Below are 15338 nucleotides of genomic sequence, written 5' to 3' on the forward strand. Positions count from 1 at the left end.
TGTAGGTTGAGAACCTCTGGGTTTCCGTGGGGAATGCCTGAGCGGGGCTGAACTAGGGAGTGTCTGCCGATGTGAAGGCGGAGTGGGGGGACGTGAGTGAGGTGGAGAAGGTCGGGGAACCACAGCTGTGCTGGCCAGTGTGGTGCGATGAGAATCAAGGTGGCACTCTCCAGCCTTGCCTTTCTGAGGACTTTTCCCACGATGGGAAGTGGGGGGAAGGTGTACCCTGAAAGGTTGGACCAGCTATCGATAGGGCGTCTATGGCCCAGGCCTGCGGGTCTGGGACTGGGGAGACGTATGTAGGAATGCAGAAGTTGAATCTTGTGGCAAAGAGATCCACATGTGGTTTGTGCCAATGGTCCCAGATCGGCTGAAACGTTGAGTGTGACAGGGTCCACTCCATTTGGAGCACGGTGTGGGATCTGCTGAGGTAATCTGCAAGAATGTTGAGTTTGCCTGGGACATGTCGAGCTGTCAGGTGGATGCTGTGCTCTTGACACCAGAGGAGGACTGTCTCCGCACGCAGGGACAGCTGGTGTGAGTGAGCTCCCCCCTGTTTGTTCAGATAACATGCTACCGTCGTGTTGTCCATGCATAGCATGATCGACCTGTGCGAAACGTGGGGGAGGAAGTGCTGGAGGGCGAGGAAGACCGCCTCCAGCTCCAGTTTGTTGATGTGCCACAACTGCTGTTGTGGGTTCCAAGTCCCCGACGCTGTGTGGTTGTCCATGTGGGCACCCCAACCCATGTTGGAGGCATCTGTGTACAATTCTGCATCCGGTGTTGGGTTCGAGATTGGAACCCCGGCCTTGAGCCATTGCATGTCCATCCTGCGTTGGGTTGACTGTGAGAACCATGTGCCCAGAGGTATACGGGTGTCCCATGCCTGTGAAGACTGGGACCACCTGTCTTGGAAGTGACGCTGAAATGGGCATTTGTGTAGTCTCCCTAGTGGAACTAGTGCAGCGAGGGACTCCATGAAGCCTAGCAGAGAGGCAAGTTCCCTGGCAGACGCCGAGGTTGCCTGTGATAGCTGAGACAGGAGACTGTAGCCTGTGGAGGCGAGGCATGGCCGGAATTTGAACTGTTGAGAGGGTTCCAGTTCCGATTTTTCTGCATTCATGAGAAAGCCCAGCGATTAGCACTGGTTCCTGACAAGGTTCAGGTGGTGCTGGCAGAGGGCCCTGCTCTCCGCAAGGATCAACCAGTCGTCTAGATGGACCCTTGCTCCTGAGGGCTAGGCATAGTTCCCTGACCACCCTGGTGAAGAGCCACGGGGCTGGCGCAAGGCCAAATGGAAGGGCTCTGAACTGGAAGGACTTGCCGTCCCATGAGAAGCGGAGCCACTTGCGGTCCCTGGGGTGAATCAGGATATGGAAGTATGAGTGTGAGGTCTATGGAGACTGCCCAGTCGCCTTGCCTGATTGAAGTCCCTGATTGACGCGGGTGTTTCCATGCGGAATGGTTTGTACTGGAGGTACTTGTTTAGAGGGGAAAGGTCTAGGACCGGCCGCCATCCGCCGGAGGCTTTGGGGACGACGAAGATGCGGCCAAAGAAGCCTGGTGACAGAGGAGGAGTTTCCTCTATGGCCTCTTTGTGGAAAAGAGAAAGGATTTTGTCTCGCAGGGCTGAGCGGGCTGCGTCGCCCTGTGGGGGGAGGGGTGGGGGGGAAGGGAGGAGGAGAGAGGGTGAGAGGTGCCTTGGAGGAGAGCCAAGGGTAGGCGAAACCCCGACCCTATCACCCGGAGGACCCACTCGCATGCTGGAAGGGACAGCCACACTGGCATGTGCCTGGAAAGGCTGCCTGCCGGCTGCTGGTGCGCAAGTGGCGGGTGAAGGGCGGGGGTGAGTCATTGGGGGTGGGCCGGTCTGGAGTTGGCTGTCGGCCTGTGTGGAGGCTGAACTACATACTGCTGACGCCTATACGCCCTGGGTTGCCCCCTGGGTTGCACTCTGGCATAAGAGGGGGAAGGCTGATGTGAACGTGGCCTGAAGGTGGCAACATTGCTGTGCCTGAAGGAATATGGCTGATGCCGCAGAGCATGCCGCAAGTGTGCCGAAGTGCGGAGAGGGCCGGCACCAAGAGCAAGGTCCCTACGCAAGTCTACGTGCCATTTTATGGCCGCCGTGGGAAAGCCCTGACCGAAGAGGGAACCGTCGGTGGGGGTAAGCGCTCTGAGGGAAGCGTGTTCTGGTGGAGAGCGCACGCATATGGACTGGTCAAGCACAGCATCCCTCCTGGCCAAAATTATATTCATGTAGGCCTGTGCTTGCATGCCCGCAGAACGCACGAGAAGCTGGCTGATCTGCTGGATGAAAGGTGAGAAAACTGTAACGTCAAGGCCTGCTGGTTGTTCAGTGGGGGCTTCCATGAGGGCCCCGGCAAGACTCGCAAGGAAGCTTTTCCATGGCAGCAGTGGATTCTAAAGAAGATCTGAGAGCTTCCTCCAGATCCATGAGGAATTTGTCATGTACTGTTACTCTGCGATTGTCACGCAAGTTTTGCGTGCCAATGTGTTCTGCAGGGCCTTGACTACCATGGTCGATTGAGTAAGAGCATAGTGAGGGGCATGGAGGATCTCTGGATGCCCATAATCTCCATAGCACCACAGGTTAGATGCGAGCCCGGTGCGCGAATGGTCTGCACCCTATCTGGAGAGTAGGAAGCTAGGAGGGCTAGTGCTTCTTGAAAGGAAACCAGCTGATGATCTTCCCCAGGTGGTTCCTCTGTATCAGTGTCCCCCTCAGAAAATGTCTCTCCTATGGCATAGGGTGATGGGTCAGACTGTGTGCTGGGCACGTGACCAGGCTGCTGGGAGGTGGTCATGGAGGGTGGAAGCGGATTTGCTGCAGCAGAAGAATGAGCAGTGGTAGAAGGTGTGGCACCAGGAAGCAGAGTGGTGCATAACTGATGCAGCAAGCTGGCAATGAGTTGCTGGTTGTTTGGTTGAGCAGCTTGCTGATCCGCCTTTAGTGAGGGGGAAACAGAAGCAACCGGCTGTATGGCAGATGGTGTCATCACCGCATAGCTTGTAGGGGCCGAGCACACACCCGCACTGAAGGTGAAGGGCGATGTCGGTGCAAGGGAAGTAACTGTGGCGATGACCGGAAAGGGCGCCAAAGCAGGAGTTGCCTCCCTTGGATCGGCTGCTCGAGACAAGGGGGAGGACGCACGCGTATGGGCGAGCGTGTCCCCTAGTGGTCCACCTTCCTCCCGGCCCATGGGAGGGCATCCCTAAGTGCCTCGGTCGCTATAGGATCTGAGACGGAAGAGGCATGCTGCGTGGGGGGCGCGTGAGCCAATGTCACGGCCGCTGCCACGGACGCATCGCACATAGGGCCCAGTCTAGCGTGCGGATCCAAAGCCAGTGTGTGTTGTTTTCCCAAAGGGATTGGGGCACATTCCACTGTTGATATTGTGGGAGTTGGCAAAGAGATGGAGGAGATCGTCTCAGGCACTGCCAACTGGCAGGACCGAGAAAACGCGGATTGCGTCGAGTCCGTTCACAGATGAAAAAGAATATTGTCAATGGCACCACTGACCTGAGTATGGGGTAACAAACCCCTAGAAGTCGGCGGAGGTGACGTCGGAGGCAGCGGGGACCTGGAGTCGACTGGAGGTAGTGGAGGAAGTGGAGGCTGCGGGTTGGTGTTGTTTACCGGGCCCAAAGTAGAGGGCCCAGAGTGTCCGCGAATCGATTGCGATCGCGCCTTAATTTTAGCCCGATCGCCCAAACAAGCTACATAATTATGCGACCTGGTTGAAGACATAATTAGACAAACAAAAAGGACGCCAAAGAATCGATAGATAGAAAATACGAACAGGTGTCGAGATGGCTGCCAATAAAAGAGGGCGCTAGCCAGCAGGACAAAGGGGAGGTTACCTACTTCCGGGAGGTTATCAGCTGTAGTTGCTTTCGTTTTCTCCGCATAGGCGGATAGTAGTTTGCACAGGACACGAATGTCAGATCCCTGCCGGAGTCTGCACTAGTTGGGTCAGGGTTAAGTATGTGTAATTAAAATGAAATTCTAACCACGGAAAATTGTGTATCATTGGAAAATTCCCCAGCCTGTATGCTACATGTTTGGATCTTTATACCAAACGTTACGATCTTCATACATGTTGTTGGGATCTTTATACTGAAGTCTCTTTGTACGATCTTTATACTATACATAAGAATCTTTAGAATACATATTAAGATCTTCATTCTATACCACATGTTTGGATCTTAACACAAAGCCACATGTTAGGATCTTTGTAATACATGTTAGGACCTTTATACTACATATTAGGATCTTCATGTGCTACATGTTAGGATCTTTTTACTGCCTATTATTATCTTTACACTAGCATGTCAGGGCACTGTGTCAGCCCTTGTCATACAAGTCCAGGCTTTGTGTCAGTATTTGTGACTGAGCCAGCACCTATGGCTTCATGCAAGCTGCAGTAAAGTTTTGGGTTGATGTCAGCATTTCTGGATTGGTGCTAGCAAAACTACAGTGCTGTATCATTATTTGATTTTATGACAAGATGTCCTTTCAAAGCAGCACTTTCAAACCATCCAGTGCATCCTTGCCACAGCCCTTTATCAGCAAAGATGGTCATTAAAAACAAGTCAGCAAGTCCTTGCTTACCATTTAAATACTGTATGTTAAAGAACTTAGATAAACAGATCAACAAATAAAAGATGAACTGACCCCCAGTGCAGACATGGCAGCTGGAGTGTGGGGCCCAAGCGATGCCATTCACACATGCCCGGTGATTACTGAGTTTCGCCCTGGGTCGACAGGGAACTCGCACGTCCAAAATAATTACCTGCAACAATTACTGTATGTAAATCATGAATACAAAATGACATGCACAACACTATACAATGACAGCCACTATGGCTGAGAGTTTACAGCATTGAAATTTCAATCTGAATGTCCCAGATTCAATCCCACTATCAACATCTGCTGGGTTAAAAATGAAGATCGGTTTATCTGATATTCTAGGTCAACACACAATGTGCAAACCCATGAAAGCCTTATTTCACTTCATGTGTATACATTTACAGATGACCATACATGAATGTTAAACATTTACAGATGACCATATATGAATGTTAAACATTTACAGATGACCATATATGAATGTTAAACATCCACAATGTGCAAACCCATGAAAGCCTTATTTCACTTCATGTGTATACATTTACAGATGACCATATATGAATGTTAAACATTCTGTAATCCATGTCTGCATTCAGTGGGTTATGGAAAAATGAATGTACCCAGCTTGCATACCCCGAAAAATGGAGCGTGGCTGCCTAAATTGTGGGAAAAGTCATGAGCAGCAAGGGAGTAATGAATGGACACTGATGGTGATCTTTAAAAAATATAGCCATAAAAATTACACACAAGCTCATGCTTGTCAACACACACACACACACACATGCACCATTCTTACCTCTGATGCATCCATGGCTACTGTGGCCAGGTAATTGGGATCCTGCTTGTTCCATGACAGACGCAACAGGGGACTCTGAGATGGGTCTTCATAGACGATGGTGGAATGTTCAAGGTTACGGAGATCAAACAACCGAACTGACCCATCAGCACCTGAAAACATAGAGTCAGGATGTGACAGTCCTTGTCTTCCCATCAGTGAGGTCAGGATGACAGTGAGGGTAATGGAATTAAACTGTTGGTCAGTTAACACAATTCCAAAACTGTGGGTGCTGGTGGACAAACTTTCTTGAGTCTAGCTGTTGTTGAGAAATGCACACCACTACTGTCCTGGCAAAAGAAAGAGATGCAGGGTGGTAAGAGAAGGTTCCCCTGTGAAACATGGAAAAAGTAAACCATACCAGGGGAATGCTCTATAGAAATGTTTCATTATCATCATTATCATACAAGTGAACCAAGATATACTCCCTTCTCCATGTGATCAGCACAAACTGTTATCCATATAATCCAATACTTTAAGTCTTGTTGAATCTGACAATAGACTCAGCATATACACTCCAACAAATACGTTATCAGAAAACAAACTGGAAGGGTGACAGATATATATGAGCACACTTACTGAGCATGAATATATACAATCCCAAAAGTCTGTGTCATCTCCAAAGTTTGAGTGTAGAAAAATGAAAAATGACCAACACAGACAGCAGTGGTAAAGAAAATCTTAGGGATAAAACCATCCATACATACAGAAACCCTATCAAAACAATATTTTCAGGGTACATAAACTGGATTAACAACTGCAGGACAAACATTTTTAACCCCTAGGCTGCCTATTTGATGAGATAACTTGTCAAGGCAAGCATGTACGCTTCGCTGCCACAATGACGAGATAACTCATCATTGTAATATTCTGACTTTTCCCTGCTTTGCATTCAGTTCGTTGACAAAAATGCTGGTAGTTTTAGCTTGGGGAACCTTTCTAGATTCTATTCATAGCTAGAAACACCATCAACGTTATAGGCAGTCCTTTATTTGAACGTTTTGGTTGGGTTACTGGCCGCAGTGTTTGCCTGGCTCCTCTCCTTGCTCGCTCAACAAAATGTCGGACTGACACCGTGCACAAGACATGCGATCATGGCGAACTAAATCAGCTAAGATTGTTTTCTTTAGCTGATGCTCAGAAAGAATTGAAGCGTACATTCAAATAAGAAGACAGTGATGAACATTTACAGGACGATTTGATAGAAAGTAAAGGGAGCAATCAAGAGAGTGGCACAGATATGACTATCAGTGAGTGATGCCAGCTGTTCAGCTCTAGCAGATGACAGAAGTCACCCGAATTATTAGCAGGACACAGTGTGAGCGATTTTCTTGGCACTCAGCCAATGCAGTCTGATGAGAACTGGACAAGTGACCGTGTGAGAGTGGTGAAGAGGACAGGGGGTGGAGTCTGAGGGGGTGTGGCCTCACATCCATATTATCACTTGGAGAAGTCACAATGCATTGTGTATCTATTTCTTTTTTTTCCTTTTTTTCTGGTTGTTCTAGTATGATTTTGTGTGTGTGCAGATATCCATTTGTCCAGAAAATGATATTTTAATGCAAATTACCTGACTAATGTTTGTAATGAACAAGTTGAAAATGTGACAAAAAACGAAACACTGATTTCAAAACAACAGCATGTCACTAAAAATATATAAAATGGGAAAACATCATTTTTGTATTCTTTATTCATTTCCCTTTCAGAAAATATATATACTTTTAGGGGTCTTTCTCCAATAACAAAGAGTACAGAAATTTTTGAAAATTTATACCCGTTTTTTGTGAAAAAACCCTGGCAAATAGATTTCACTTAAATCTTATTTTCCTGGCTGCGAAAGAGTTACACAATTGTTCCTGTACAAATATGCCTCAGAAGTTAACATTTTCCATTAAAGATGCCTAGAGCATGAGAAGAGAGACTGTACTTACCAACACTGGCAAACAAGTCCCGGCCTCCGTCTGAACGACTAAAAGCAATGTCATAGACTTCCTTGTCATGAGCAATCAGCTGTGTCTTTACATGGCCCGACACTTTGTTCACTCTGCCCAGCACCTGCCCTGTCTGCAAGTGTAAATCCCACAGCGCTGGATCACAGTGTGTGTGTGTGTGTGTGTGTGTGTGTGTGTGTTATTGTGTGTGACTGTGTGTTTAACATGCAAATCAAATCTTCTGTATGCGTATATACATGAAAGGGGTTCAGGAACTAGCAGGTCTGCACATATGTTGACCTGGGAGACCTGGTGCAGTGGCTGGGATTCAAACCCGGGAACCTAGACTGAAAGTCGCACTTTCACAAGCAATGGTTTAAATATACAGTATGTCTATGAGGAGTATTTTTTTCTATTTATTTTGTTGTACCAATACATTTATTTCGTTTTATTATTCTAAGAAACTTAAACAGTTTTTGTAACACAGTCTGGGGTGATCCAGTGATCAGAAAATAAACAGATTATCACACAAGTTGACTGGTGACTAACTGTGTTGTGGCCGTGGTGTTTAGTGCAGTGTCTTGTCTGAAATGTTCAAAGCTGAAACCCTGTGAACAATCTTTATCAGCCCCAAACAAAAAGAACTTTTGTTTAAAGAACATGACAACCCTGATTTTTTTTTCTTTGAATCTCAACAAACTTTGCATGTGATAGGTAAGGGGGGGTAGGGAAAACTATAGTAGGCATAAGTGGTTCATTTTTTATGCTCAGATCTTAGATACAAAGCCTGCAATACTAATGGTTATTGGTTTCATTTTTATAACTTTATTATTATCATCATCTATCATACCTCCAGGCCCCATATTGTGCAGGTAGTGTCTATGGAGCAGGTGCCCAGCAGATTGGGATCCACTTCATTCCAGTCAAAAGAGGTCAACGGAGCACAGAAATCAGAATTTTTGTTCTGGGACATACAAAGTGATTACATAAGAGTATATGGCACCTATACATTTTTATTCAAACTTTCATATTTACATTACAACAGACAGAGATATACATACATCTATAATAACAAAAAGTAGAGAGACAGAGAAAAAATAACAACAACAAACAAACAGAAACAAAATTATAAGAAGGAAAAAAGAAAAACTAGGGTATATAAAAATCATCATTAAAAGAAAATAATAATGAAATACATTAAATGATTTTTTTAAAGGATATTTAAAAAAATATACATATTACATATATACATTATATATATATATATATATATATATATATATATATATATATATATATATATATATATATATATATGAAAATAAGAATTTTTCAATGGATAGAAAAAAGCATATATATATATATATATATATATATATATATATATATATATATATATATATATATTATATATACACACTTTTTTTCTATCCATTTTTTTATATATTTTTTTTTCTATCCATTGAAAAATTCTTATTTTCAAGAGACAACACACATAGCACACTCACATTATTCAAGAGACAACAAACATTCACAGCACACTCACATTTTCAAGAGACAATACATATTCACACTACGCTCACATTATCCATGAGACAACACATGTTCACAGCAATCTCACATTATTCAAGAGACAACATATATAATAATATTCACAGCTACTCATATTATTCAAAAGACAATAGACACTAGACAAGAGACAATGCCCACTCAACAGTTTTTCTGAGACAATTCACACTCATAGCACTCACATTATTCAAAACAATGTACATTGGCATAATTCAAAGGAAATTTTCTATCTAAATTACGTTTAAATAACATACTTACCGTGATCCAACTAGTGCAGACTCCGGCAGGGGTCTGACATTCCTGTCCTGTGCAAACTACTTCTTCTTCTTCTTCTTCTGCGTTCGATGTTTTGGCTGCGTCAGACGGTCACCCCTGTCGCCACGATGTAACCCATGGTCTTCTCCAGGTCGTGGCGGTCTCCCCAAAGCTGCGCCTGTAGCTCCGTGCCCCCTGGCCAGGTTTGACGCCGTAGAGCTTCATGGGTTGGGCAGTGTTGGAGGATGTGTTCAGGGGTCTGGGGTCCAGTGCCACATGGACACTCATCAGTGTGGGCGATCTTCATACGGTGAAGGTGACTCAGTAGTCGGCAGTGGCCAGTTCTCAGTCTGAAGAGGACTGTCTGCTGGTGTCTCTGGAGCTGGTGGATTGGATCGACACCACTGTTTGCACCCAGCCTTCTCTTCCACTGGTTCTGGTAACGGTTGTGGATGATGGTCCTGGCCTCTCTGTAGGTCACGGGGTGGCTGAACTGCTTCATTTTGCTGCCTGCCTTGGAGAGAGCATCGGCCTTTTCGTTCCCCGTGACCCCACAGTGAGAAGGAACCCACTGAACAGTGACAGTCGACCGTTTTGAAAGGTCATGAAGGGCTGCTTTGATGTTTGTCAGCTGCTGTTCATTTCTGGTTGACTGGAGTCCCTGCAGGAGAGATCTGCAGTCAGTGAAGAAGGCTATCTTTGGTGGTGGGTTGACTGACGTCCTGAGGCCTTGTGCAGCATGGAGTAGTGCTGCTGTCTCCGCTCTGTAGTTCGAGGAGATTCTTCCTGTGGGGAAGGCTCCAGGGGTCAGTCTTCCATCTGTGTGCCTGATGAAGATGCCTGCTCCTCCATTCTTCACCGCTCCCTCCGAGGATCCGTCTGTGAAGACGTGCGTCCATTCGCTGGGGTTGTACCGAGTCTCAATAATCTCCAATGTCAGAGCTTTCAGCAGGGGAGGGGCTTGGCAGTCCTTTTGGTCGATGCCAGGGACTTTTGTGATGATTGAGACTCCTTCCAGTTGGTCGGCCGGTTCCTCGAAGTCGGGGAGTGTTTCCATCTCGGCAGGGGACGAGGGCAGCAGGTCTTCATGTTGGCGGTGCAGGGCCTTGGAGAGGTGGTTGAAGCTGGTCCGCTTCAGTCTGTTCTTTGTTGGGTGCTTCAGTTTTTCGTGCATTGGGTGAGTTGGCATGCGCAGGAGCTTCTCGCTGTGGATGAAGACTTTTTCCTCTCGTCTATCTTCAAGTGGGTGGAGGCCTGTGTGTTTCTCCATCGCCTGAACTGGAGTCGTCTTTATCCCGCCAGTGATCAGCCGTAGCCCTGCGTTCTGAACTTTGCTCAGGCGGCTTGTGTTGGTTGCTGATGCCGTGGCCCAGGCAGTGCTACCATACTCCAGGGTTGGCCTGACAGTTCCAGTGTACACCCTCTGCAGTATGCTGCTGTTGGCACCCCAAGAGGTCCCGGCGAGTTTTTTCAGGATGGCCAGTTTTCTGGTTGCTCGTCTCTCGATGTCCTTGAGATGGGGGTTCCATGTCAATCGCTTGTCGAGCTTCACACCCAGGTACATTGGCGTGTCATCCTGTTTCAACTGCTTTCCGTTCAGTTTGAGGTGGGAGGTTTCTGACATCGGTGACAGCGAGAAGATTGCTGAGACTGTCTTGGTGACTGACATTCCTGCCTGTGCAAACTACTATCCGCCTATGTGGAGAAAACGAAACTATGGCCGATAACCTCCCGGAAGTAGGTAACCTCCCCTTTGTCCCGCTGGCTAGCGCCCTCTTTTGACGGCAATATGCCATCACCAGCACAGCGAGCAGGGAGAACAGGAAGCGGGGAGGCCAGGAGGGTCTTAAATTTGGGTCACAGTAAGTATGTTATTTAAACGTAATTTTAGATAGAAAATTTCCTTTTAATTAAACATACTTAACCGTGACCCAACTAGTGCAGAATAGCGTGACAAGGTGGAGGGCTTGCCTGTTTTACTGTCTGTGTGCTGTGATGGCCTGTTGTGCAACTACCACAGAAGCGATGCCTCTTGAGCTATCATCCCGCAGGCGTGCGACGTCTCTCTGGTAGAAGTCGATGAGCCATCATCCCTGAAGCGATAGATGTCCCTCAAGTAGAATTCGACGAAAGTAGAGTGTACTGTGTCACCTAAGGATATTGGTGCGGGCAAAGAAGACAGAGGTCCGCAGCTGTATTGTGGGGGAGGTCTGTGGACCACAGCTGTGCTGATAAATGTAGTGCAAAGAAAATTGGGTCGGAGGGTTGAATCCACACTTTACTGAGAGCCCTTCAAATCAAAGGAAGGGAAGGAAACACGAACCCTTATAGGGTTGTCTCATTTGACTGCGGTTGAGCATCAATGCGAGGAGGTGCACATGTGGTTTGATCTGATGATTCCACATCGGATGTGGGCCAATAGTGGAAGTGATTTTTGTGTTTGAAGGAAACTGTGGCACGAGACAGAGGTAGGTCGCCATGTTGGGCTTGCCTTAGGCATGACAGCCAGATCTGTAGAGCTCCTTCATGCGAGCTGACAGGCGATGGGCGCTCCCCCCACCACTTTTTTGTCGCTGCCAAAAATGACAGCACTGGTATGTTGCCAATGCATAGAATGGCAGACATTTGGCAACAAAAGACTTGATGTCCCTGGTGCCTCTGGGACAGGGTTGTGTAATTGCCCAGGTAGGTACCATCACGAAGGGGCATACGGAAGGCTTGGTGGCTTCTCTACCAGAGTGTGGCATGTTGGAGCCACCTGCAGAAAGTTGTCGGCAGTCAATGGCTGGGTTGGATCAGGCTGTGGAAGTGCATTTCATGTGCCCACAGGTCACTGAGTCTCATTCTGTGGTGGAATTCCAAATGGAAGAGGGTTTCCATGGGGAAAATTTTTGCTGAGAGTTCTTTAGTGAGAAAGGGGACCGGATCCATGACAGGCCTCTGGCTGTGTATGGTGCGCACTGAGTCTGGGATGGAGCGGGGCGGGGCAGGGAGGTAAGTGGCTCAAGATGTGTTGTACTGGCTATTTACATCAAAGCACTGATCTGACATACGTTTTCAGTATGGCCAACTGCAAAGTGAGAGCTGCATTATCAGTTGCAGCTTAGTCTTTCATGAAGGACTATGTCTCTCAGACTGGAAGTCAAATTGCACTGGGACTTAGTGCTGTAGCCTTGGGCCTAACTAGCCTTTGGGATCCGTCCCAATGATGAGTCCTAAGGCCCTTTTGATCGAGGGACCGGGGATGCAACTTGGGCAAAACACTCTCTACTATAAATTGTATAATTAAATTCCAGCCCGAATAGTCGGGACAGCAGTTGCCTCCTCTGCTGTTCTGATGGTGACTGTCGTACACGACTGATTATCATATATTGTTCCTAGGACACCAATCAGCATGGGTAAATCAGGAAACAGCTGCTGTGTGCTTGAGGGATGAAGGTGTCCACCATGCAGGTTATGTTGCAATGTAAGGAAGCCGGAAAGAGTTGACGGGGTCTTGTGGTGCAACCGTGTGTCTGAAAGACATGGTGCTTGCTTCTGAAGTGACAACAAAGTCATCCTCTGACAGGCCCTTGACTGAAGGCTGGGGCTCCATGATGGGATAGCCTGCCTAGGCTAGAAACCCCTGGAAGTGTCTCATTGGAAAAACAGTGCTTGAGAAGGAATGCCCATCTGTAACCACAGCAGTGGTTGTGTGTTGAGGCTGAAGGATCGGGCAGGGAAGACCAAGTGCAGAAAGTGCTTTCAAACGCCAGTTGTTTGAGACGTTGATGCTGGATCTCTGTTCAAGCAAGGTGATGGGGCGAAGTGATGTGCCTGAATGCGGCGTCTGCTGTGTTGGTATGAGTGGGCAGAAAGGTACACCCCTGTGGCTAATGGACAGTTCATTGTGCTTTGTGATACGCATCCGTCCTCGTCAATATGCCTTTCTCCCAAATGTAGAGGAAAACAATTATGACCCAGGCCTTCTGCTACTAGAGAGGAGTGGAAGAGATGGACTTAGGGTGATTGTCTCCTGCACAGTGGGCAGTTTTTGGGCCCCGCTAAAATTTGGAAGGCAAAGATAGACACCCCTTCATGGGAGGGCTGGCTAGGATGTAGGGCCCGTGTGGAGCTGTTGTCACAACCACAGTGGTGCAAACCAAGGGTTGTTGTAGGCAAGGGGAGGAAGAAGGGATGCCTTACAAACTGGGGAGGAATGAAGGGCATGTGTGTCCAGAGTGGCACCTCTAAGTTGGACTGCCTCATCCCTCCTTGTGCCAAGTTAGGGCATCTCCAGCCCTATGGGTGATTGTTGTAGGCAAATGAGTTGGGTTGCCTTGTCCCTCCGTACACCAAGAGAGGGCATTCTTAGCCCTGTGGGTGGGAAGGGGGTGTGTGTGGGTCCCTAAGGACCAGCCACTACTAAAATGTGAAAGAGCATACATTCAGGCGTGAATGAGGCAGTTTTGTCTGTGAGTGCAGTCGTCCTCCGAAAGCAAGGTAGGGATGAATTTATGAAAATGAATACACATATGTGCAAGGGGATTATAAACTTCCATCAACTCAAGTGATGATGTCAGAAATATGCCAATGACAAGAGATCGAGACACAAGAAATAAGCGGCTGTATAAGCATGAGTGTAGCGTGCACAGATATACCCAAGTAAATGGGTAAGTGTGCATAATCAGTAACGGAAAGGAATCTGTGTATGCACATATATATGAGATGTACATACACATATGAATGAAGTGCCAGTACGTACAAACAGAGAGTTCTGGGCATTGTGAACAGAAGGCCGCAAAAGCAAGTGTGCCTATATTGCTATGTAGGGAATCTCAATGAATAGATGTCAATGAACAGAGACAGAAATATAATTGTCCATGTTGATATGAAAGTCGTCTGAACCTATCCCATAAACGCACACACATGCGTATACCGAGGGTTAAGTATACATCTATAAGTGAAAACAGAAATGTGTGTAAATGTAGCAAGATATCTCATAGATATATATGTATATGTGTGTGTGTGTGTATATATATATATTTTTTTTTTTTTTTTTTTGGTGTGTGTGTGTGTGTATATATATATATATATATATATATATATATATATATATTATATTTCGTGATTGTTGATTGTGATAATAAATCAAAAGGATAGAAGGGGAAATACTGTGATTTATTTCCTGTTATTGTGTATAACAACAAGAGAATGGTAATAGGACTGGTTGCCTGCAGAGGGCTGTGTGCCTGTGTGGGGGATGAAGAACCCCAAAGTTCAGTCGCCAATAGCCTGAGAAACAGCAAGAAAGGTGCAGTTGCTGTGCAAAGATGTGTAAAGTCCCTGAATGGGCATCAGGACCCAATGAGAAATCGAAGAAACATCGTTGGTGGACAGCACGGGGGGCTGAGTGACGTGCTGTGTCGGTTACAAATGCGGAGTTGCCTCCCTTGGCGCCAATAATCGGCGAAAAGGATGGTGTCTTTAGAGCACATATCCCCTGGTGTGACATTTCCTCGCTGTAGAGGGAGGAGTGTCATGCTGCGTGTGAGAGTCCGTGGTTCGATGCCACCGCAACAGATACAGGTGAATACGGCCGCAAGCGGAATAATTATAATGTCCCTTAGTGCCGTGGGCATCCCTACCCGAATCGGTCACCATCGGATGCGAGACGGTCGGGACATGTGGCATGATGGCGCCGTAACCAGTGTTATGGGCATTATGGAGGAGGGGGTGGCAAGTCCGTCGGCTTGCCGTGGGATGTGCATCCCCCTGTAGGTGAACGGCGGTCCAATCACGCAAATAGCTCCTGCGAGAGGACCGACGTTCAACTGTTGTGTGTTGACGGATACAGGGATAGACAAGATCGGCCCGAGCACTGCCGAATGGCAGGATCGAGTTATCAAGAGGCACTCCTACATGGAATTGGCGATATTAGCCTGGGTAACAGCAGGGATATGCAGTGGGGCAGAAAAAGCCGACACTGCCTTAGTTCAATGGGCTGTGCACGCATCTGCTCTGTGGGCAAGGGGTGGAGCAGGTGCTAGGTGTGGCACCAGTGCAAAATTGCTGCAGCAAGTTCACAATGGGTTGCTGGTTGTTTGGTTGAGCA

General features: G+C 47.1%; 1 protein-coding gene across 1 annotated transcript in view; it reads right to left on the bottom strand.

Moving 5' to 3' along the window:
* The window catches only part of LOC143300990 (DDB1- and CUL4-associated factor 7-like), a 31922-nt gene that overhangs the window by 12588 nt on the left and 3996 nt on the right, over positions 1-15338 (bottom strand). Inside the window, exons 5-8 of the mRNA XM_076614963.1 lie at positions 8271-8384; positions 7421-7553; positions 5451-5602; positions 4700-4817 (exon numbers count right to left, since the gene is read on the bottom strand). Of these exons, the coding sequence (XP_076471078.1) occupies positions 4700-4817; positions 5451-5602; positions 7421-7553; positions 8271-8384 (517 nt within the window). The remainder of the gene's footprint in view (positions 1-4699; positions 4818-5450; positions 5603-7420; positions 7554-8270; positions 8385-15338) is intronic.

The sequence above is a fragment of the Babylonia areolata genome, chromosome 27 (genome assembly GCF_041734735.1).
Source record: "Babylonia areolata isolate BAREFJ2019XMU chromosome 27, ASM4173473v1, whole genome shotgun sequence".
Taxonomy (NCBI): domain Eukaryota; kingdom Metazoa; phylum Mollusca; class Gastropoda; order Neogastropoda; family Buccinidae; genus Babylonia; species Babylonia areolata.